The sequence below is a fragment of the Heteronotia binoei genome, chromosome 2 (assembly GCF_032191835.1).
Source record: "Heteronotia binoei isolate CCM8104 ecotype False Entrance Well chromosome 2, APGP_CSIRO_Hbin_v1, whole genome shotgun sequence".
NCBI lineage: Eukaryota > Metazoa > Chordata > Lepidosauria > Squamata > Gekkonidae > Heteronotia > Heteronotia binoei.
The window spans coordinates 59,935,915-59,961,160 of NC_083224.1; the positions used below are offsets into that span (position 1 = coordinate 59,935,915).

A 25,246-nucleotide genomic window follows, 5' to 3' on the forward strand; every position below is an offset into this window, starting at 1 on the left:
TTTCCAGATGACAGAGATCAAAATGGAGAAAATGGCTACTTTGGAGGGTAGACTTTATGTATTTTACCCTGCTGAGGTTCCTTCTCTCCCCATACCCTGCCCTCCTCAGGCTCCACCCCCCAAAAATCTCCAAGTATTTCCCAACCCGAACTGAACCATATGAATCTATGTTCCCTAACTGATGCTATTGGCAATTCAGGTAGATGAAACACACTGGCAAAACTTGAGATGCTTGATCAAATCAGTAACCAGTATTTACTAGTCTTTCTTGCAAGGACTCTTCCTGTAGCTTCATGTCAATTGAAGCTGGAATGTCTAATGTTAAAAAGGATTAAGCATGTTTAAAATTAGTATTCAATTAAAATAGTGGACCAGTTTTCATTTTTACTTTCAGTATTGGTTGGTGGATTAGGAAATATGTGGTGACAGAGGGGTAAGGAGCCCTCATTTCTCATTTCTGAGTAAACGTGCATAGGATTGGACCATTCAATCAGCAATACAATCAAAATAAATGCAACCCATAGCAATCTCTGATTGAAGTGGGCAAGCCAAGACAGTCACACCATGATAAAGTTATTCATAAAATACTGGTTTAAGCTTTCAAAACTAGGACCCACTTTCCAAATCCTAGTTCTGTGATCATTCATGATGTAATCTTAGATCTGGCCACAAAGAAGTTGAGTTCTGTGCCTGAGGCAAATTTTTGTCTGCTCAGTTTTTTCTCCCCTCTCTCCCACCCCAGCATGGTAATGCCCTCTAATGTGATATATCCCATCTGTTGCCATGGAATCCCCTGTGAGGACACCAGATAGAACTAATTGCACACTCGCCCAGGAAGGATAATTATATATTATATATATATATATATATATATATATATATATATATATATATATATATATATATATATATATATATATATATATATATATATATATATATATATATATATATATATAACTACAACCCACTTCCTCTCCCAACCCCACTCCCACTTTTTAATTCTGTGGATGAGCGGAAATATTGCAGACAAGCTCCTGGCCCATGACTAGGGCAAAGAGCAGGGAAGGGGCGTCTAGGCTATTAACTTTTGGAGGATGGTGTGACTGTTCATCTCTGCTTTCCTGATTCAATCAGAGATTGCTATGACTACGCTTTGTTTTGATTGTATCACAGATAACAGACCAAACCCATGCATGCTGACTTGGAAATTCACTTGAGCTTACTCCCCAGTAAGGGTGCATGGGATTGTGATTGAAGGCTCCCTGAGGATGCAGCATTCCACAGCCTAGAAACACCTCCAAAGAAACCACAGAGGAGCTTACTGGCAACTGCCAGATTGTCTTTGGTTCCCTCCCCCGCATTCTCTCTATGCAGGGATATGCATATTTTATTACTATTTCTGAATGCATAAAGTTGAAGCTGGATTACAGTAACTAATCTGTGAGACTTACTGGCTTCAGCTGTGGAGAACACTTTTGGCATTGACTTGTTTGGGACATGCTCCATGGAATACCTGTACATAGCACAATACTTTAAAGGTGTGTTCTTAGCTGAACAATCTGTTCATATGAGGCAGTGGCCAGGCCTGTTGATCCTCATCATGTGCCCACCCAGGATCCCCTCCTTTAAAACAAAACAGAACAAAACACACCGATTGCAATTTAGCTGCTCTACACCACTACTGTAGTCTTGAACAAGATGAGTGAGCATGCGGTAGCTTCTCAGCTCCAGGGTTTTTCGATCCATATGGCTAAATCCATTTCAGCCTGGTTTTGATACTGAGATGGCCTTGGTTGCTGTATCCGATTATAAAGATGGTAAAGGGGGTATGTGTTAGTTCTCTTGGGCCTCTCAGTGGCTTTTGATACCACTGACCAGGACTGCTTGGCTAGGGTGGGATTAGGAGGTACTTTGTAGTGGTTCTAATAATTCCTGTAGGGTAAGGTCCAGAAAGTGCTGCCTTTGACCTACATGGCTAAGTTTCATCTTTTCTCCTATAGTGTATAACACCTGCCTGAAACAACTAGAGAGGCCATCAGGTAGTTTTGGGGTCTAGTGTCACCATATGCAGATGATACCCAGCTTTACCTCTCTTTTTCATCTTGACCTTACATCACTCATTATAAAGCCTTCATGTTCGATAGTGGCCTGGAGAACCTTTCTTCATTTTATATATTTTTGTTTTCACTTATTGTATATACAGCTGGAAATCCAGCTCTTGCGGGGGGAACTATGGATTCTGATTTATTATGAATTATGGATTTATTACTGATAATGATAAGTATGTTCAGTGATATGAAACCCTACGATTCAATGAGAAATTTGGCAAAGAATATTTTGTTAAGCATTAGGGTTTTAAAAATGTTTTGGTGATGAATTATTGGTGATTAATTCTTTTATTGTAAACAGCTTTGAAAGTGCTGTTGAGTAAGTGGAAATACAGTTTAAAAAGACAAATTAAGCGGGGAAGCGGTATTGGGGGAGGTTTTTCCCTCATATGCCGTTTCCTTGATGTAAATAGCCTTTCTAAAGGTCCGGGATATGTATCTGTCTCTCCCCCCACCCACCTTCATTAGAATAAGAACAGCTTTGGTGGATAGTTCAGGAAAGAATCACTGTGGACAGGGTGATTAGCCCACCCTCTCCCTCCCACCCCACCTTTGGATTCTCCACTACAAATAACCTACTTGTCATTGCAAATGTGGATATGGGAATCAGTGTTTGCCAAAGTAACAGTTTTCCCCTCATTAACTGCCTGGGCAATTTAAAATATCAAATGCAAGATCCCCACAGCAGCGCAGCAAATAAACGATATAATGCCCTGAACTGATGTTAGTGATATCTGTCAAGTTGCTTGCCGTGAACATTTTCTGAAACACCATGGTCTTTGTTAGTTTCCTGAAGCTTGGTAGGCATGCAGAGTTTTTCATTGACAAGCAGTTACTAGAGAGCAGCTTCCCTGTACTTGAAGGGCTCTCATATAGAGGATGGTGTGGAGTTTTTTTCTGTTGTCCCAGAAGGCCGGACCAGAATGAAAGGGCAGAAATTAAATCAGGTAAACTTTAGGAAGAACTTTCTGACAGTTAGAGCAGTTCCTCAGTGAAACAGGCTTCCCTGAGAGATGGTGAGTTCCCCTTCTTTGGAGGCTAGATTCTGTGAACAGGCAGATCATGGCAAGGAGGGCAGGAAGTGTTGCATCAGTGCTTAGTTCTTATGGCCCCTTACACACTCCGGGAAATGCTGTTCGCCACTTTGGGGTTGGGCAGCAATTTTTCTGCAGGCCAGTTTGGCCAGGGATCCTGCAAGATTTTTTGTCATCTTCTGGGCATGGAGCAGGGGTCACTGGGTGTGCATGTAGGGAGGAGGTGTTTGTGAATTTCCTGCATTGTGCAGGGGGTTGGACTAAATGACCCTGGAGGTCCCTTTCAACTCTGTGATTTTATGATTCCATAATTAACCACAAAAATTAAAGGTATGCAGGGCTTTTTTTTGTAGCAGGAACTCCTTTGCATATTAAGCCACACACCCCTGATGTAGCCAATTCTCCAAGAGCTTACAGGACTCTTAGTAAAGGGCCTACTGTATGCAGGGGCGGTGTGTAAGAGTAGGCAGAGTTGGCAGCTGCCTAGAGCGCTACCCCGCCTTGGGGGCACCGCTAAGCACCCCGACTTCCCCTCTGAGGAGTGCTACAAAGTACACTATGCTCTTTGGAGGCTTCCAAGGAAGCCTCTGAAGATCACACTGTTTTAGCAGTGCCTGGCCACTTTTGGGCTAAAAGCGCCCGAGCGGCCCTGTGGGAAGCCTCCAAAGAGCATACTGTAGGGAAAGTGGCAGTGCAGCAGCACTCTTGTGCACTGCCCATCATTCCCTCTCCCCACCTTGTGTGATGACGTCACTGTCATCGTGTTGCATGCGCAAGAGAGGATTTCACTTAAGGGAGCTTGCAGGAGGGGGTGTGGTGCAGAAGTCTGCCTTGAGCGGCAGAACCCCTAGTGCCGGGGCTGACTGTAAGCTCCAGGAGGATTGGCTACATCAGAGGTGTGTGGCCTAATATGCAAAGGAGTTTCTGCTACAAAAAAGCCCTGAATGTATTAAATATTTTGCTTCTGATCATTTATTGATGTTGCCTAATATGGGTTTGCTGGCATAGAATACTTGTGGCCTCTAGATAGCGTCTTTCCATCACTCTTCTAGAGGGAAGATTTTTTTTTTTACAACCATTCGAGCCAGCTAGCCAAAGCCACACTCTTTGGTGCAATGTTTTGGATAGAGAGATTATAAACTGTTTCTTGGACTTCAAGAGGAAGTGAGATGGGGGTCAAGCACAGTAGATTTGGAAAAGAAGAGTCATGTCACTAAGCCAAACTTTACTCTTGCTTTGTAACACAAGTAGATTTGTCCTCAGGGATTTGCTCCATGTTGGAGTGGCTGGTTGTGCTTCAGAAAGGAAACTGAATAGCTTCCAGTCTGTAGTGCAGACATGGCACTGAATGCTGATCTATTGAGTGGAAAACCACCCAATCTGCTTTCTGCATTATGTATCTCTGAAGGGTTCTCAAAGTGAAATGTCAAGTTGCAGAAATACCCAGTGTATATACATAATGCAGCTATTTCATCCTGTATTTTCCATGTAGGTAGGATGCAACATCGCCCCAAAGTCAGAAATGACTGGTGCTTGCACAGAGGACTAGGATGCACTTTATCCTCCCATAAGCCACAAAGTGGTGGTTGTTTCTCAGCTTTTCAAAGGCAAGCATGAGGTGCCACAATCAAATACCTGGTGGTCTCACATTTAAGCTTATTGTATGATGGGTGCTTCTTTTCAACTGAATTGCAAGGTTGTATGCATGTTTTGATCCAGAGAACTAGGGAACATTCAGAGTTGTCTAGCATTTAAGCTAGCAAAAATGTTAGCAAAATCATAGTTGGTTTTGTTTTTAGTTCCCCCCCCCCCTACATCATTTTCCGCTCCTCTGTTTTATCTTCACAGCAGCCCTTTCAGGTGAAATAGGCTGAGAGAGAGTAACTGGCCCAAGGTCACCCAGCCATCTTCATGCCAGAGTGGGAATTCAAACCTAGTTCTCCTAGATTCTAACCTGCCACTTGAACCATTACCCACACAGCAAAAACATATTGAAGCAAGCAGACTTATACTGCTGGTTCTGTACCTGTTGGAAGCAAGCCCATCAGAACTGTTGTGTCCTCCCATATAGTTATTGATACATTTTTCTAGCTGGAGTAAAACAGTTTGAAGCCAAGTGGGCAGGGGAGCAGCACAGAGGAAGGGTGGAAAAGTATTTTTTTTTCCTTAGAAATTGCAACTCCCAACAGCTGCAACCTAATAGAAAGAAAAATCCTTTCAAATGAATGACAGTCATGTGTAGTTCCACTATGACTGGTTATTGTGGCAGGAGCTTTTGTAAATAAGACCTTGAACCTATGTTGAATGAAATGGACAGGGTATCAGGCAGTAGTAATTAGACACATGGTCTGTAAGATAGTGGAGAATAAGTGGTGTGAATGCTTCTGGTACCAGGTACTTGTGGATACTGCTAATTCTCCAACTGGCATCACATGCTTTCATCTGGAAGCACGTTCCTCAGGCTTTTACTAGGTTTGCTTTTGTTGCCTATCCTGAACCAATGCCCCACTCCACCAGATGCATAAGAAAAAAGTTCACTGCCCCACAGAAGAATCAAAATTGGTACATCTCACATGATCACATATTTGATGCCCTTTTATAGAAAACGAAGGTTTATTGAGGCAGCCAAATGTTATAAAAGAGATGTGGAATAAATTACATAGTAAAAGTGCAGTGTCTTCTAGGCTGCATTTGTAGTTCTGGTTTAAAGAGCATGACTAACCAACTGGGTATATGTGTATCATTTTCACAGAAAGGTGCCTGATAAAGCATCTGTATCTCACATAAGTAATTTAAGACTGTTTCTGTCTCAACATTCATAACACTCCCTCCCCCATCAGATGTGTCTGCAGTCCCTTTTTCTTTCTCAGTCACACCTTTTTGAAATGTCTGTAGGCATTTCAGAACATTGCCTAAAAACAGACCTTAACAAAAAAAAACCCCACAACTAGTTTATGAGGAGGAGGAGCCTCAAATCCTCAGATTACTCCCTACTCCCCAGCTGTAGACTTTTTGATTTAAGAAGCCTTCAGTTTGGTTCTGAATTCAGGTGCCTGAACAAATCAGGGTTTAATTCCCAATAGCTAGTAACTTGGTAAGAAACAAACCCCAATTTGTCAAAGGCACCTGAATTCAGAAGCTAGATCAAAGACTTCCTTCTTCAGTTGAGGCTGTAAGGGAAGGGGTGTGTAAATGTGAACACTTGAGGGCTCATTTGCGGAAGGGGTAGGACCGACCTACCTGAGGGACCGTCTCTCCCCGTATGAGCCCCAGAGAGCACTGAGGTCAGTAGGGAAAAACAGATTGACCATCCCTGGGCCAAAAGAAGTTAAACTTCAGAACACCCGCGCATGGGCCTTTTCTACCGTGGCCCCATATCTTTGGAATCAGCTCCCAGAGGAGGTGCGGGCCCTGCGGAGCCTTGATCAGTTCCGCAGGGCCTGCAAGACCACCCTCTTCAAGCTGGCGCTTATGAACTGCTGAAATATAAGTGTGTAACAAAGGAAAATGCCAAAACGGTCCGGTTCAGGGATCTTGTTATTATTAGGTCAACTGACAGGGATAGCGTCAAACAACGTTACCGTCAGATTTACTGTCAGACTTAGATTTAGTAATGTTTAGTTAAGTATTGATTGCTTTTAATATGTTAATTTTAATGTTTTTATTACTGTATTGTTTATTTACGGATACTGTTAGCCGCCCTGAGCCTGCTTTGGTGGGGGAGGGTGGGATACAAATAAAATTTTACTTTACTTTACTTTACATCAGCTTGTACTGTCTGAATGCAATCTGAAATCAGCCTTGTCCAGCTCAGCCATTCAAAGAATGTGGGCTAAATAATCATTCCATCCCCCAAAGTGGGATTGGAAGCTCATCATGTTGGGACTGGGTTAACTGAGCCAGTTACTGAAGGGCTGAGATGTTTGTGATGAAGGGAACACCCTTTGAATGACACATAAAGAAGTGTTAAGGGAATACAGTCTGAATTAATTTGATCTCATGCAAGGAAAAGTGGTTTTATACTACAGCTCTTTGCCAGATCCAGTAGTACTGTGCAGTGCTACCCTAAATAGGAAACCCAAGTTCAGATTCCCACTCTTCCATGAAACTTTCTCAGTAACCTTGGACAAGGCGCACACACACTCACTTAACCTACCTCTCAGGATATCAGGCAGTAGTAATTAGACACATGTAAGATAGTGAACATAAGAACATAAGAGAAGGCATGTTAGATCAGGCCAATGGCCCATCCAGTCCAACATTCTGTGTCACACAGCGGCCAAAATATATATATATACACACACACACACACTGTGGCTAATAGCCACTGATGGACCTCTGCTCCATATTTTTATCTAACCCCCTCTTGAAGGTGGCCATGCTTGTGGCTGTCACCACCTCCTGTGGCAGTGAATTCCACATGTTAATCACCCTTTGGGTGAAGAAGTACTTCCTTTTATCCGTTTTAACCTGTCTGCTCAGCAATTTCATCGAATGCCCACGAGTTCTTGTATTGTGAGAAAGGGAGAAAAGTACTTCTTTCTTTACTTTCTCCATCCCATGCATTATCTTGTAAACCTCTATCATGTCACCCCTCAGTCGACGTTTCTCCAAGCTAAAGAGCCCTAAGCGTTTCAACCTTTCTTCATAGGGAAGGTGTTCCAGCCCTTTAATCATTCTAGTTGCCCTTTTCTGAACTTTCTCCAATGCTATAATATTCTTTTTGAGGTGCAGCGACCAGAACTGAGAATAAGTGGGGTGAGAATAAGTGGAGAATAAGTGGGGTGAATCCTTCTGGTACCAGGTGCTTCCGGTTGTCTGGAGGAGAGAATGCAGACAGGGAGAACATTCTAAGCCACTCTGGATCTTCATTGGTGGAAAAAGTGGAGTACAAATGAAGTACATAAATTAATATGCTAAGCGAAGCATACTTCTAAGCCCATGGATGTCAGAGGACTTACTGTTAGCCCCTGATTATGCATCCCTGTTCTTCCCATATATGTCCTGAAGGCAAAACATTCTGAATGTAAAAGCATAAGGCAAACCCCTGTAGGCATCCACATGCTATGATTAACATGGGCTAGGCATGAAAGGCTCCGTCACTGTCTGTCCATGCGGCTGACAGGCTCTCAGTTTTTATCTTAGATAGTTGGAGATTTGAGGCTAGTTTTGACTGACCAGCAAAGCTGCAGTGACTCACTTCCTCTCATAGCAGTTTGCTTTCAGGATGTCTGTGGCACCCCCAGCAACCCAACCATCTGAGTCTTATCTACTTTTATTCCATCAAACTGAACCTGTGTAACTTCATTGCTCTCCTCTTTGACAACTAATTACTCTTGTGCAACTTCCCCTCTTTTCTGTCAGAACAGGAATTGCTCCAGTCCTAGCCTGCTGCCATTTACACTGAAACTACAACTCTTTGAACATTTATTAGTAAATAAGTTCTATTGAAATTAATGGAATGTATGTCCAAGTCAGAAGCAGGACTTTAAAATAATCAATGTTTATAAATCTTTATAAAATAGTATAGTATAAAATAGTAATAAGTGTATCAGCATGGTTATTATGTATCTAAAATACCAATTAAATTTAGTGTTTATATAGTTTAGTTTATTCGATTTGTATCCCTCCCTCCCTGCCGAAGTAGGCTTAGGGAGGCTGATGCATGTTACCTTTTCTCAGTCATTTTGACAATAGCCTTCTAAAGTAGGTCCATTCTATTATTCCCCCCTATTAAAGGTAGCGGGTCTGTGACTGAGAAGAGGAGATTGCCTAGCCAATTCATGAGTTCAGAGCAGAGACAAGATTGGGACTAGAGACTGTTGCTCTCTTTGCCACTAAACTGACATTAGCTTTTATTGAAGTTGGAATGCAAGGGTGTGTCTATAAGATTCATTAGGGGCACTAATGTGCAATGCAACATTTACCCAGTCCCTATACACAGGCTCCATTGATCCCTTTGGACTCAGAAGCTGACTGGAGAAATTGCAGAGTCAAGGCAGGTAGCACATCTCATTCGGGGGAGAACCAAAACCTTTTCCAGTGGGACACCCACTTTTCTCAATGCATCTTGCAGCCTGCATTTTGTACCAAGGTGTGGAAATAATAGGGCAGGAGCTCCCATGCAGCTTTGCCCAACAACCAGTGCCTCTGCTTGGTTCAGTAGCAGAAATTATTTTTTTCATTCAGCCAAATTGTCAATGTTAGTCCTACTTCGAATGCTAAAAACAGGGAGACACTACTCTGTTGCCAGAATCCTGCATTCTGTTTCTTGGGTTTTCTTTGGGTACTTCATGTGTTAAGGAATCCCTCCATGAAAATCACTTCTGTACAGGAGATTGCACATATATAGCCATGAAAGTCCCACTTACACAGCCATGAAAGATGGCATATATGCATATTCATACTGGGAAATGGATTGGCTGCAGCTTCTGCTTCTCAAACCATGCACATCATCACCTATACAAGAAAGCAGGCTTAGCTCTGTCAAATATGAAGCATCCTTCCTATTACAGAACTGTCAGTGTGGAACTGCAAGAGGAAGGGTGGCTTTGCTATAAAGATTGGTGGCTGTCCCTCCTGTAGAGAACTCTCCAAGATGTCTTTGCCCCAGCTCTCCTTATCAGTGCTGAAGGCTGTTCAGGATGGGGGCATGCCCAGTGTCTTGTCCTCCTGGCCCTAATAACCTCCATGGGTGAGATGAGGGAGAAAGACTTCCAAGGACGCTCAAGGTCCTGGCCACCTTCCCACAGCTTTTACCAATCTGGAGACTTCTAGTCATGCATCCCTTTCCGGCTTTCTTCTCTCCTCTAACCAGATGCAAGGCAGGGCAGGGAAGAGAGCTCCAGGGAAGGGGCGCAGTAGCAGCCTGCGCCAGATTGCCCCCAGTCAAGTCCGAGGGCTGAACCGACCCTCCCTGGAGGTTGGCTGGGGGTGGGGGCCTCTGCCTGCCTGACCCGCCTCGCGCCACCCGTCGGCTCCCAGGTCCCCTCAGCTGTTCTGGCTCGGTCCTCCTGACCACGGAGGCAGCCTCTCGAGTGCGCGCGTGCGCGCGTCCATATTCATATCTGGAGAGCGAGAGTCACTCAGGCACAATTACACACGCCTCCTCCTCCTCCTCCTCTTCCCAGCGCCAGAAATAGCCTCGCGCGCGTCTCGCGCCCCCACTTCCCTTCCCTTCCCTTCTCTGCCGAGCCGGGAGCATCTCGCGGGCGGGCGGGCGGGGGGCTTTCTTTTTGTTTGCGGTGCCTTTCGCCAGGGTCGCTCCCAGGCAGTCTCCCCAGCGGCGCTGAAGGAGCGAGGCGGGGCTGTGCGCTTCTGGGAGCGCGCGGGGCGGGGAAGGTGGCACCGGCGCCTTTGACAGCGGCTCTCTCTCTCTCTCTCTCTTTCTGTTTCATCCCCTCACACCGCTACCTTCGCCCGCCCGCCCGCCCGCCTTTCATTCTTTCTTTCTTCTCCTGGGGCGCTTCAGAGGCTGGGCTTCTAAATGGTTTCCTGGCGGCGGGCCGCGAGAAGAGGATGCTCGGCGGCGGCGGCCTCAGAAGCCTGCCGCAGGACTTGGAGCTGAGGAGCGAGGCGGCCGGGCCGGAGGAGCTGCTGCTGCTGCGGGGTTACAAGAAGGGGGCGGGCGAGGGCCTGCAGCGGGCCAGCCTGATGCAGAAGCGGGCGGGCGGCAAGGGCCCCGGCGGCGGCGGCGGCGGGGCCCCCAAGGCGGGCGAGCTGAAGGTCTTCAAGGCGAGCAGCGTGGAGGCGGGCCGGGCGCCGGGGCTCTCCAACCTGCGCAAGCAGAAGTCCCTCACCAACCTCTCCTTCCTCACCGACAGCGAGAAGAAGATGCAGCTCTACGAGCCCAAGTGGAGCGACGACATGGCCAAGGCGGCCAAGGGCGGCGGCGGCGGCCGGAGCCTGAAGGGCGGCGGCGGCGGCGGCGGGGGGAAGGAGCCGCCCTCGCTGCTCTCCAAGAGCCTCTCCCGCTCGGAGCACTCGCTCTTCCAGGCCAAGCTGGCCCCGCCGCCCGCCGCCCCCCCCAAGCCGCTGGCGCCCCTGCCCTCCAGCCTGGGCAAGCCCAGCCGCATCCCGCGCGGGCCCTACGCCGAGGTCAAGCCGCTCAGCAAGGCGGCCGAGGCCGGCAGCGGCGGCGACGAGGAGCCCAAGTCAGACGACGAGATCCTCTCCTGCAAAGGCAAGGCGGCCCAGCAGCAGCAGCAGCAGCCCGCCCCGGCGCCCGCCCAGGGCCCCAACCCCACCAGCACCCCGGCGGCGGCCGAAGAGAAGGCCTTCCTGAAGGTGGATCCCGAGCTGGTGGTCACCGTGCTGGGCGACCTCGAGCAGCTGCTCTTCAGCCAGATGCTGGGTGAGTGAGGGCGCCGCTCCCTGCCTCCCTCCCTGCGGCGTCGCCTGATCTGGCCCGGCCCGGCCCGGCCCGGCGCGGCGCCGCTGGGGGCAGCCGGGAGGACCAAGAGCCGGTCCCGCTTGACGGGCAGGGCTGCCAGCAGGCGCCTTTCGTCTGGCCCCGGGAGCCCGGCTAGCCCGCCGGGAAGCCTTGTCATGCCCGCTTTCCAGCTCAGCCCCCCCGGAGAGGAATCCAGGGCTGCCTCCCGACTGGGCGGGGAGGGAGAAAGAGGGCCGCACTCCAGTCTCCCTCCCTCTCTCCTTGCTGGTGGAGAGGGAAAGGATTCGGATTCCTGCTTCTACTAGAGGCGTCAAAGAGAAGGACAGCGGAGGGTTTTGCATGGTGGGCAAGGCTGAATGGATGCAGGTAGTCAGGGACAGCTGTGAAAAAGAAAGCAGCCAAGACCAGGAGTCCAGCAGCAACGCTGGGGCTATGTGACTGGAGGAGGAGGGGGAAATTGCAGGGGGCTGGAGGAGTTGACGATAAAAGGATGAGGCTCTGTGAGAAAGAGACGGGGAAAAGGTACCCTTCCGCGTGTCCAGATCGGGCATGGCTGCATTTTGGGACGCCTGCAGGAAGCTTATGGCTTTGCAGTGAAGGGGGTGCATGTGTGATGTGTGTGTGGGGAAAAATGTGACTGCCGAATATGGGCTGTCATCCATGGAGCTGGGAGAGCAAGGGGGCTAGGAGGAGCTGCAGACTGCAGGCGGCATGTTTCCCACAAGGAGGTTTGCATGCACACATGCAATACTGGCCAGGCATGGAGTAAGCCACCCTTGCCTTCAGGTTCCTTGGCTGAAAGAGGGGAGTGTCACTAATGCAGGTCTGCACCAGCTGCAGCTGAGAGGGAAGGCTGCAATAAGACAGTGGGGAACAGGGGGCCATATATGCAGTGAAAGCTGGACTGATGCCTCCTAGAAAAGACAGAGAGGAATCGTCTCTGTTTGGTTACTAGGGAGACCTTCATAGGAACAGCAGTTGCTAGTGCTGCTCTTACTCCTTCCCCACCTGGAATCTCTCTGGTTTAGACACCCGCCCAGGAATGGCTGCCTTGCAAATGTCATAGGCTCAGCATAGGGGGATAATCAGCAGCAATAGCAGCAGCTCTTAAGCACCAACAATTTGGTTTCTATGCAACAGCTTCTAATGATCAATCACTGTGGAATACAAGATGCTTTATTCCTTTCCTCCTCCCTAGTAAATGCTTTCTGCAGCTGAGTTGTGTGCAGGGAGAGAATTTAAATAGAAGCCACTGCATGTGGGAGGGAAGGTCTGAGAGGATAGATATTGCACTATATTGGAGCTCTTGGAAATGTAGGAACATGCTGGGCATTCTGGAATCACATGCTTTTTTACCTCTTGCAAAACTACCACACCCTTTGTTGTGGCTGGCAACTGTTGCTCTGGGCTAAACTAGCAAAGGGGCATGGGTTGATATATCAGCAGCAGTGTATTTGGGGTGGGGTGGGCAGACCATAGCTGCAGCTAGGAGGATCTCAGGGCATGGGTGGAACAGATCTTACGGGTGTGGAAGGAGGCTGGGAATCAGGAGCAGCTGCTGAAGATGGAAAGCTGAGTGCTTGACTAACAGGGAATCATGCACTGAAGGACCTGTGGTAGTAGGATATATGGGGGAAGGGGGTAGAAAAGACAGCAGCAGTGCTGTCCTAAGCAGAGTCAAACCGTTATAAGCCAAGTAATTTCAATTAATTTAGAAGGCATAGCTCTACTTAGGATGGCACTGTAGCATTACTATTTGCTAAATACCAAGTGAAAACAGCAGTGGACTCAAAAGTGCATGTTTATAAAAGGTTTACATGCAACATTTTCCCTAAATGGATATTTCCAGAGCAAAACAATGTGAGCATTAACACTTGTGTACCACATCATGCTTGAAAGTAGTGTGGGTATAATCATGGCAAAATAAACAGTTGTGTCATTTTGAGACTCAGCCTTATTCTGTGTAGAGGCAATATCATTGTGAAGCAGCTGGCATGTTTGTTGGGTAGAGTTTGAGTTTGTGGTATGAAATGGAATGGGAAGGCCCAGTATAGCTGTGGAGGATAGACATGTCAAAGGTACTCGGAAATGATAGAATTGGGAAGCGGAGTTAGAGTGTGATGTATAAGAAATTGCTGAGTGATGGGAGAAGGGAAACATTGGCAAATCTGTGGGAGGAAATAGCAGGGAGGGCTGCCATTTGTTTGTAGATCCATTCAGTGAGAAGCTGTATAGGGGCATCCTCCCTCCCTCTCTTGGCAGTAAGCAAAGACCAGCTGGTTTGCGAATGAATGCAAAATAACCACACCAAAATATGGAGTTGGAAGGTTGTCTGTGCCTTGGGTATGAGGGCTGGAAGAAGTAGGTAACTCAGCAGCTGGTTTGTGTTTCTAGGCTAAATACTCAGGCTCCCGTATCCCTGAAGCTCCATCCAGAAAGGGTAGCATACTGCAGTCCTTGCTGAGAATGGATGCTGCCTGTATCTACCCCATAGCCCTCCCCTCAAGTGCCCTTCCCTCCATCCCAAGGGCGTAAATCATACAGCAGAAGGGGTTGTCAGTTGATCATATACATAATGAAATGCATATGAAGCATGAAACCTGATTTCTGGCCATTCCCAGTTCTTGAAATTTCTCTTCTTCCCTTGTGGCAGCCTATGTAAATCCTATACACTTGGAAATGCCAGATCAAGAAGTAACATGGAGCACCAGATTCTTCACTCTGTTTACCTTTTTCACCTCCTGGAGAGCACAAAGAGCAATCAGAATATATATGGATTGTCCAGACTTACTGTGTATTCCAATTCTGGGAGAAAGGAAAAAGGAAAACTTACAGGAAAGTCACAAGAATATAGAAACAGCTGTGCTTTGTCAATTCACTTGTGCATCCATAGGATGGTAAAAGTACTCAGTTTCTTGCCATCTGCTTCCCAGGAAACTTGATCGTAAGGACTCTATAAATAGTGGGATGAATTCAAGCTTCTTATCAGTTTGTGGTTTTTTATGAAACCACCTAGTTCTAGGATTAAGTTATGCTATTGGTCATTGCTAATACTGTTAACAAGAAATTTAATGTATCAGCTGTGCAAGGTCAGGCAAAAATCTCCTTTTTTCTGTCTTGCTTTGACTGGATAAAGGAAAGACAGTCAGTTTGGTGTAGTGGTTAAGTGCGCAGACTCTTATCTGGGAGAACCAGGTTTGATTCCCCACTTTTCCACATGCACCTGTTGATGTGACCTTGAGTCAGTCACAAGTTCTAGCAGAGCTGTTTCAAGACCACCTACCTCACAGGGTGTCTGTTGTAAGGAGGGGAACATAAAGGAGATTGTAAGCTGCTCTGAGACTACTACTACTACTTTTCTCTTCTTCACTTTTTTCAGTTGACTAATGATTTTGTATTTTTTAATTTATCCACTACTTGGAATATTTCTTGGACTATGGATACAACCTATTTAGTTTTTCTTTGCGCAAGAGGCATGTCATGTTTCACAATACTCAAAATGGACATTACTGGAATTGTTGCTATCATTTTACTATTCAGAACACTATTGAAATACACCCTAAGCAGAGTTACATCATTCTAAGTACACTGAAGTTAATAGTCTTAGGAGGATATACCTCTGTTTAGGATAACACTATTATCTTTTTGGTGACTAGCATAATGTTGCTACCATTTCAGTGAGCTGTTCTAAGGGCTATCAAAACTACTTAAACACACGGCAGTAGTCAGGGATTATTTTGAGAAGGAACACCAGGAATGCAGTTCTGGCTGGCTTGGCACCAGGGTGTGTGGCCTAATATGCAAATTAGTTCCTGCTGGGCTTTTTCCTACAGAAAAGCCCTTTGTGAAACAATGGTGATGTTAGGGGGTATGGCCTAATATGCAAATTAGTTCCTCCTGGGATCTTTCTACAGAAAAAACCCTGGCAGCATTTAATTCAGTATTCTAAGTAGTAAGGGAGTATCATTCCTTGACGTGTGTCATTCTGCCATCACTGAAATGCATTTGCTATCTTTTTTTTATTCTTGTATGGCAGGGGTGGGGAACCTCTGTCCTGAGGGCCGTATGCAGCCCTTGAGGTCACTTGGTGTAGCCCTCGGGGATTGCTGGACCAAACCAAGCCATGTGGCAGCCTCCCTGGGGCCTGGCTGGCCAACAAGGATCGTGGGGCCCAGCCGCGCTGTGCAGTAGCCTCCCCAGGGCCAGGCAGGGATCACAGGGCCCAGATGTACTGTGTGGCAGCCTCCCTGGGGCATGGCTGGCCAGCCAGAATTGCTGCAGGGCCGGAGAAGTTACTGTCATAGTTCAGTTTGCACTTGATTATCCCAGATGGTGTGGCCTAATATGCCAATGAGTGTGTGACCTAATATGCTAATATTAGGTGATGTGGTCTAATATGCTACTAAGTTCCTGCTGGGCTTTTTCTACAAAAAAGCCCTGGACCTAGGCATTTGCCTAGGGTGGCAGGTAGGGCTGCCAAGCCCCCAGTCTGAGCGGGGACTCTCCCGCCCGGGAGGTTCTTAACCCGCCAGCCCACATTGGGCCAGCGGGGGGAACCTCCCCCTGCGTCGCTGGCACGATGACGTCACCTGGAAGTGACATTATCAAAATGGTGGCTTCCCCATGAGGGGCCACTCTAGGCGTTTCCAGGGAAACTATATGGTTTTCCCAGACGCTTTAGCTATTTGGGAGGTTAAAACTCTATGGTACCTATTGTATCATAGAGTTTTACCTCCCAAATGGCTAGCGTGTCCAGGAAAACCATAGAGTTTTCCCGGAACCACCTAGAGCAGCCCCGCATGGGGAAGCCGCCATTTTGATAATGTCACTTCCAGGCGACGTCATTGCGTCAGCGACGCAGGGGGCGGTTCCTCCTGCTGGCCCAATGTGGGCCGGCGGGTTGAGAACCTCCCAGGTGGGAGATTCCCCACTCGGACTGGGGGCTTGGCAGCCCTACCTGCCACCCTAGGCAAAAAACTATATGGTTTTCCCAGATGCTCTAGCTATTTGGGAGGTTAAAACTCTATGGTACATATTGTACCATAGAGTTTTACCTCCCAAATGGCTAGAGTGTCCAGGAAAACCAGAGTTTTCCCGGAACCGCCTAGAGCAACCCCGCATGGGTGCTACTATTTTGATGATGTCACTTTTGGGTGACGTCATTTCAGCATGCGTGCATTGCGCATGTGAATGTCCCCCGCCGGGGGATGAAGAGGACTTGGCAACTCTAGTGGCGGGCCGGGTGTGTGTGTGCCAGATTAGGCTCTCCCCACATGCCTTCAAATAGAAAAACAATTATTTGCATTAATTTTGCTGGCCTGAATCATTCTCCCTCCCTAATTTTTATGGCCTGCAAATGATGTTATAAATATCCATATGGCACTTGGCAGAAAAAAAGTTTCCCACCCCTGTTGTAAGGCAATGAGAACTGTCTGAAATTCTTCTGAATATGATCATGATTTGACTGCTTCTGTTTGGTATCATCTGCAAACCTGTTCACACCTTTTTCCAGGTTGTTAATGAATATGTTAGCAGAAGTAAGTTCTAATACAGATCCTTGGGTGACACCTGATTATACTCCTCTTTCCATAGTTATGTGCTCATAATTTGTCTCCTCTTCCTGTTGCTAAAACACAAATTTTATCCTGTGGCTACTTACTTTCTTGAGAGATTCTTGTGAAGGACCTTATCAAAAGCTTTTTGGATGTACAAAAGCACAGTATCAGCTTGATTGCCCTTAGTTGCTGTGAATGTATGATTCCCTCTTACAGAATGAATTAGATAGAGATAATTCCTTGTAAAAAGCCTTAGATTTCAGGGACAGGCAGTGGAAGAAGAGAGATCACTTCACTGGATGTAGTAGCATTGGACTTAGTGGGCTGATCTAAATCACTGTTGTTCACTTGCAATATATTGGTGCAGAATTTTTCTTCCCACATTTCCCCATATCTTTGCACTTTTCCTTGTCAATATTGTCAGCATCTCTTAGACCAAACTCGGAGTCCAGTAGCACCTTTCCTACTTTGTTATGTTGTTTCAGACCAACACAGCTGCCCACCTACATCTATCTTAATAGACCAAACGTGCTGTTAAATATGCGCTCTGATAGCTGCATCCTTTACCATACTCAAGGAGAGGTGGAAGTCTGACATGTGGAGTAGACAAACAGTTCAATTATGAAAGATTGGTAACATCCTCATATTTCCCACTAACTGAAAGGAAACAGGTGGCTTGGCTGCAGCCTAGTGTTTATATGGGTACAAAGACTCATGGAGCATGTTTTCTGCCTCAGCCCTCTCATGGCAACCTAAAATGCACTGATTGCTTAAAACCGATATAGCTGAGATTTTTGAACATCTAGGTTGGGACAAGTATGCCTAATTGATCTGTCCACACTATCCCTGCTGCCTTAATTAATGTGAGCTATGGCTTAATTGTTTTAATTTTAAACTGTTTGAACTGTTTTAATTGTTTTAAACTGTTTTAATTGTTGTATTATATTAGTAGCCACTCTGAGCCCACTATGGGAAGGAAAAAAGGAAAGGTCCCCTGTGCAAGCACCAGTCGTTTTCGACTCTGGGGTGACATTGCTTTCACAACGTTTTCACGGCAGACTTTTCACGGGGTGGTTTGGCATTGCCTTCCCCAGTCATCTACGCTTCCCCCCCAGCAAACTGGGTACTCATTTTAATAATAATAATAATAATAAATTTATTTTTATATCCCGCCCTCCCCCGCCAAAGGCAGGCTCAGGGCGGCTAACATGACACAGTATACACCATGATTACAATAAAATACAATATTACTACAGAACAATTAAACAATTAAAGTAGATAAAATTACATTCATAAATTAAGTTAAAATTAGATAGACAGTTAGACCATTATAAATTATAAATTCTGGTGTTACAGTTCAGACTATGTATAAGATGGCTAGATGTCATTTCCCAGGTTTCATCTTAATGCGAGCTGAAAGAGGGCAGTTTTGCAAGCCCTGCGAAACTGATTTAGGTCTCGCAGGGCTCGCACCTCTTCTGGTAGTTGATTCCACCATTGGGGAGCCATTGTTGAGAAGGCTTGCTCCCTCGTTGTTTTCAATCTAACCTCCCTTGGTCCAGGGACTTTTAAAAGATTTTGTGAACTAGATCTCAGTGCTCTCTGACGAACATATGGGGAGAGGCGGTCCCTAAGGTAGGCAGGTCCTCGACCATATTACCAACCTTGGAAGGATGGAAGGCTGAGTCAACCTCGAGCCAGCTACCTGAAAACCCAGCTTCCACCTGTAATCGAACTCAGGTTGTGAGCAGAGCTTAGGACTGCAATTCTGCAGCTTTAACACACTGCGCCATGGGGCTGCCTACTATGGGAAAGGGCGGCCTATAAATCTACGGAAATAAAATGAAATGAAATAAATGCCACTTGGAAATCTGAACAGCCACCCTCCTCCAGCCAGGATAGGATTTTTAAGTGTATTTTATGCTGCTGTGGGAAGGAAGAGGTGGAAATTTGTGTACTGTAGTTGGAAGTCCTTGTGCCTGCATGAACACTAGTTTCAAGTCACTTTTTCCTTTGTTAGTAGAAAAAATGGGGATTACCCCAGTAATGTTGTTTTTCAGTGTCTTTGCTACAGATTGTCACGTGCAAGTTATACTTGCATTTGGAAAAATGAGTTAAAAAGGGAGAAGAAGGGGTATGTGCCAGGTGTAGTGGAAGAGGGCAGGATAAGGAACAGAGTAAAGCAGAAGGCAGGATGCAGAACTTGTTGGGTCCAGTGTTCCCTCTAAGCTGAGTTAGTGTTAGCTAGCTCACAGTTTTTTAGACTCTGGCTCACACATTTTTGTCTTAGCTCAGGAAAAATGGCCCCAGAGCAAACTCATTTATGCAGTTGCTCACAATTTTAGTGCCAGTAACTCACAAAATAGAATTTTGCTGACAAAACTCCACAGCTTAGAGGGAGCTTTGTTTGAGTCCAACTAACAATAGAGATATTCAGGAAGGTTTATACTTCTTCAGTGAGGTTTTAAAGACCACTGTAAGAAACATGGAAGTTGAGTTCCAGGTGAGAAGACTCAAGATGAACTGTGGATTGCATCAGCTATTCATGGTATATTGAAGTACAGATCGAGCTAAGTACAACTAATGCTAACGTGCTTTTGCCATCAATTAGCCAGTGTCTCATTTGGCTTCAACTCATCGCCAAACAGCACTAGGATTTTCAAGCCTAATGAAGCATTCAAAAATGCTGTGAAGGCTTGATCATTGTAGGGCAGGATGAAGCACTCTTGTTTCCTTCCTTGTGCCTTTTCAAGTGCTGAAACACCTGTGGAAGGGGTGGTGGCGGTGGCCATTTCAGCTGCTCTTTGTACCTGATCAGGATTTGACCCTCATGGCATTTTCAAAATGGTGTCAGCACCCACAGGTTTGACCTGTCGATGCTATCCCATCTAGTTTGTTTCTCAGGTCAGGGCTGCCAAGGCCTTTACATCATTTAAAAACAACTCTTGCAGGTCTTGCCTAGCTCCATCAGCCATTGAAAATGTGGCTGACTCCCTTGGTGCCCCTGAGTCAAGCTGCTGCTGTCTATAGATAGCCCCTTGCATTTGAAAACAGGAGCACATAGTCAAATATTCACTGAAATGGCTGTAAGAAATAGAACTCCGTAACTCCAGTTGCTTAAGTTAGCAACTGGAGTTAAGGAGGCCTCTCCTTTCTTCTTTCACTCTCTTAACATCACAAGGGTATGTACCAGTCAAGTAATCCCAGTGAGCTTTCAAATCGGTTAACAACATGCAGTCTGGAAAATAAATATATCTCTGAAATATGTTAGGTTTGCAAACAGGGGATGGTGATCTCCTGGGGAGTCTCAATTTCTTCTACGGTGCTAGGAAAATGAATTCTGTTCTCAAAAAGGGTTTAGATTGGACCTGTATCAAAAAGAGCATAGTAGGAGCATTGAATTGTTCACAGTTGTTCTCATATCCTTAACCCTAGACGTTTGTGCAACTTTGTGTGTATGTGTATAAATGTGGTGCGTGTATCTAGCTATCTGAATTAGAATAGAGCTAAGAAATTGACTAATCACCTGTTTTTAATTTAAATGACTTAGCATAGTACCAAACATCAAGTATGATGATAACTAGGTGTGGGACTATGAAAACTAATGTTCTCAGCTGCTCTCTTGCCATGTGGAGATAATAATATTGAGTCATTTAATACAATTGTGACAACAAGGATTCCTTGCATAGAATACATGAAATGCTTTAATCTTTTCATATATTATTGTTTTTTTGAAGGTATATTATTGTTTTTGAGATGTTTAAGGAAGTGTAGGAACTTAAAATTCAATACAGACAACCTACTTTTCATCATTTTCTCATTCCTGATTATAAATTTAACACACCAACATCAAAACAGGCTTTTAAAAATGTCATTAATTCCCAGACCACAGATTAAAATTGCTGGCCCTCAGTTAATCAAGTAAACCTTTAGCTGTTCTATTGATTAAGCCAGTTAAAGCCCATAACCCAAGTATATATGATATACTGAAGGGAGCATGAACTAGGATCTTTAATGGTCATTAGCAGGGATCTTTCCGCTTCCCTAATGTATTTTTACTGCAGGTTATGTCCTTTAAAAACGGAGGGTATCGTACAGTACTTCTTAGAAGTTTTTCTGTTTGTGTTAATTGAAAGAGGTTTCAGCTATTTAAATGCATGTTTTAGACAGGCAGACTGGTGAGATGGCATTGTGATTATTGGGGATAGATTTTTGTAATGTGCTGCAGATGGGGTCAGGCTTAATTAGTGGTATTCACTGTGGGCTGTTTGTGACCCAAGAGTTGCCCTGATGTGACCTGCAGATTCACTGAAATAGACCATCATCGCAATCTCTTCAACCACTGAAAACCTGTAGGCACTATAACCATTATTTTTTTATCAGCTCAGTGCAACCTCTCTGCAAATATCACAGATACTATTCTGCTGCTTCATTTATTAATGGACTTTTCAGACAGCATTTAGGTTAGTCATTTAGTAGAGCTGAACTTGGGCTGGGGAAGTTCAAGTTCCTGCTTAGCTATGAACTGTTGTAATTAGGCTTTGAGTTATTCACCGACACTCAGCCTGGTTTTCCTCAAAGAAATAATCAAAGAACAAAAAGAGAGAAATGCACTAGCTTGGGTCTATTGCAGAAAGGACAGGATAGAAATGTGATAAATAGTGAAGAATGGACAAAGCAAGAAACTGATCCTAGATTTTAGGACTATCTACCTTAAGCATTGAAGTATCCTTCACCTTATACTTCTGTCTTTCCATGCTAGTCAGATCTGTAGGATTCAAAGTCCGTTGCTTGAGAGAACAATATGCTCAGTGCTGCAGAGTGAACAATACATTTGGTGCTTTGCAGGCTGACAAGCACAATCTGATCAGAGTATGGAAATACCCAGAAAGTGAAACCATTAGGGCTCATTTTGGAGCCCTTAAGGAGTTTAAAAGAGAGCTAGTCTGGTGCAGTGATTAGAGCAGGGGTGTCAAACTCATTTGTTATGAGGGCACGATCTGACATAAATGAGACCTTGGCGGGCCAGGCCCTGTTGGGCCGGGCCATGTGTATACTTATTTAAGATTAGGTAGTAGAGATCTAAACTTTATAAAGGACACAGACTAAAATGAAATATTTTTTTTTTAAAAATAAAACATGTTTAAAACATTAGCACTCATTGGTTTTAAAGGTGCTTTCTTTGTAGGAGAAGAAGGGAACTGGGCAAAGGAAGCTCTCACTCTTTCCTTCCTTCCCCAGGGGACCAGGAGGGGGAAGGAGCCTCAGCCAATAGAAGGAAGAGAGGCTTGACTCAATAGCTCTGTTGCCCGATGCAGAGAACCTGGCAAAGCAAGCTCTTCCTCCCCAAGGAAGGAGCCTCAGCCAATGGAGAAAATAGAGGCTTTGCTCTGTGGCTCCTGTGCGATTGAGCAAAGCCTTGCAAAGCAAGCTATTATGCAGAAAGAAGCAGATGACAGCCAGTTGTTCAGGGGCCTAATTGGAGCCCTCTAGGGGCCTGATTCAGCCCCTGGGCTGCGTGTTTGACACCCCTGAATTAGAGTGTTGGACTGGGAGATCCCAGTTTAAGATCTTACGCCAGTCCCTCCCTTGCTCCCCTCCTCACCTATTTCGGAAAGTTGTTGTGAGGACATGATAGGGAAGTGGAAAGACCCATGTATGTTGTCCTGAGATCCTTTGAGGAAGGGCTGGGTGGAAATGTATAAGAAATTAATTTTGTGACCTGTTGTGACCATTATGAAAATGCTCTGAGTAGGAGGGCTGGATGCAGAGAGGCTATGAGTCTGAAAACTATTAAAGCCAGGATAACAGAGAAGTCATTCCAGTACTCACATGGTTTAACTCTAGTACTGTTTATAACTTAAAAACAAGTGATTTAATCACCCATTAAGCTGTTTTTGCTTACATTCAACCATGTATTTATTCTGAAACAATTCCTTAAATTGCCTGTTTGTCTAGGGTTTCTCTGTTTCTCTGTGCACACTTACTTGCAGGCCTCATTTTGAGCAGGAGCTCACATGAGAGGAGCTCTGGAACTCTAAATCTGATCATGCTCTTTCTTTCTTTCTCTCCCCACACTCCCAACAAAACTTGCTTCTGGGCTCCATTGTTCAAACCCCCTGTGAGAATTTTGCTGAACTCTAAGACTGACAAACTGATAGTTTTCCCCACAAAACATGGAGAATAACCAAAACATATAAAGTAGATGGATAGAAATCTTTATCACGCAACTGTGATCACATAGGAGAAAGTAATTTAAAAAGTATGAGGGGAGTAAGGTTTTATTATAACAATTATAATTCAAGAAGCATTTTAAGGTATATGCTGAGCTGATATAATTTAGTACACCTTCTGGTGATGTCAGGGGTGAGTGGCATATTCAAATAAGTTATGTAAATGTGTTGTGCTAATGAGCTCCGGCACCTCTTTTTCTATGAAATGACCCCTGCTTACCTGGAACTAAGCCTCATTGAATGAGGTGAGACTAACAATGTGCATAGGATTGTACTGAAAACTCTGGTTTGAGATAGTGTCTTTACATCAAGTGGAAATTCAGAGCAGAGCTGGGTAACAGATAGTGGACCACTAGTCACATTCTGGTGAGCTATCTATTATGCCTTGAGGTTACTGTGATAACTGGTAAAAGATCTGGAGAAGGCATGCTTGTCATGTGAATCTAAAACACATGTTTTAGAGTTCTAGTAAAAAAAATTAAAAAGTAAATCCTTAGAACAAAAGAAACATTGCGAATGTCATGATTTTGACCATATGCTTGATTTTGGTACTATTCTGTTCCATAAGTGTTGCTTGTAGTCTGCTCTCTATGTGTATGTGTGGAGAGTACCCCCCTCCCCCATAGTGCCAGGCATGAACAACTTGTTCAAATTATGGCTGCTCTAGAAGGCCTGCATGGAAAGCATGGGCCAGATGCTATCTTGAGGTTCACTGTGATTGCAAGAGAAGAAAGAGGAAGGGGTGAGAGCAGGAGACAGATTGGGAAAGGGAGTGGAGTTTCCTTGGCTTTTTTTTTTTAAACTCAAAGTTTTTTGTTTTTATTAACAAGAAAAGGTTTCCATATAAAAAAATACAATACTACAATATTTTGAACATCAAAAAAACAATAATCCAGAACACATTCATCCATCCACACACACACAAGCCACGAGGGGACAAAGAGAAAAAAAAAGGGGGGGGGAAGGTTAATTGTATTATCTTCAGCTACCCCAAGCACCACAGCCTAGATTCTTAGGATGGTCATTAGTGATGGCAAATGTGCTCAATACAAAACAAAATTTAGGTATTTCACTGGCATTTTGTTCTTTTTTGACGGATTAGCATTCACGTGTTCAAAAAATTTAAACCACTTTTCAACAAAAAAAACTCCAGCCTTAGGGTTATCACTAAGTGTAAGTTGAGAGGCTATTTTGTCCTGTATAATCATTTCCCATACCTTTTGGAACCACCGAGTAATAGAGGGGACCTTTGCCTCTTTCCAAGACTTTGCGAGCAAGATTTTGCCTGCCAATATTAGAAGGGAAATAAGTTCCTTTTTTTGCTTGGAGTATTTATTAGATGGCCAGTAGTTAAGCAAAATGGATTCTGGAGTCCGAGGAATGGTTTCATTAACAATGATCTCAATTTTGCTAATCAAGGTATTCCAAAAGGATAAAGTCATTTGTGGGTGTTTCAGGAGGTTACATTGAATCCTGTGCAAAGTTACTATATGCAAGACGGATTGATTTTAGATTCAAAAGAAGCAAAAGAACAAAATTCGAGTCTAGTGACACCTTTAAGATCAAAAAAGTTTTATTCAAGGTTTTTGTGTGCATGCACACTTCTTCAAATACATTGAAAAATGTTTTCAGTGTATCTGAAGAAGTGTGAGCCCACACAAAAGCTTACCTGGAATAAAACGTTGTTGGTCTTCAAGGTGCCACTGGACTCAAAGACTGATTTTAATGGGTTTAAATTTGGAGTAATTCTGCACAGGAGTACACATTAACCTCCTAGCAATTCTTTGTTTTTCCTGATGTAGACACCTTTTAAATGTTATGTCTATTGCAGGACTCCTTCTTAGGGCTGCCAAGTCCAATTCAAAAAATATCTGGGGACTTTGGAGGCGGAGCCGCTGATGGCGGCGGACAGGGTCAAGAG

The 25,246-nt window shown here is 44.9% G+C and overlaps 1 protein-coding gene across 4 annotated transcripts in view; it reads left to right on the top strand.

Moving 5' to 3' along the window:
• Positions 1-25,246, top strand: part of NAV1 (neuron navigator 1) — a 300,162-nt gene that overhangs the window by 43,706 nt on the left and 231,210 nt on the right. Inside the window, exon 1 of one of the 4 annotated variants that reach the window (XM_060231128.1) lies at positions 11,406-11,498. The exons of the other annotated variants lie outside the window; for them this stretch is intronic. Coding sequence (XP_060087111.1) covers positions 11,492-11,498 — 7 coding nt within the window. The 5' untranslated portion in view covers positions 11,406-11,491. Of the gene's footprint in view, positions 1-11,405; positions 11,499-25,246 lie in introns of those variants that run through there. 4 annotated transcript variants of the gene reach the window in all.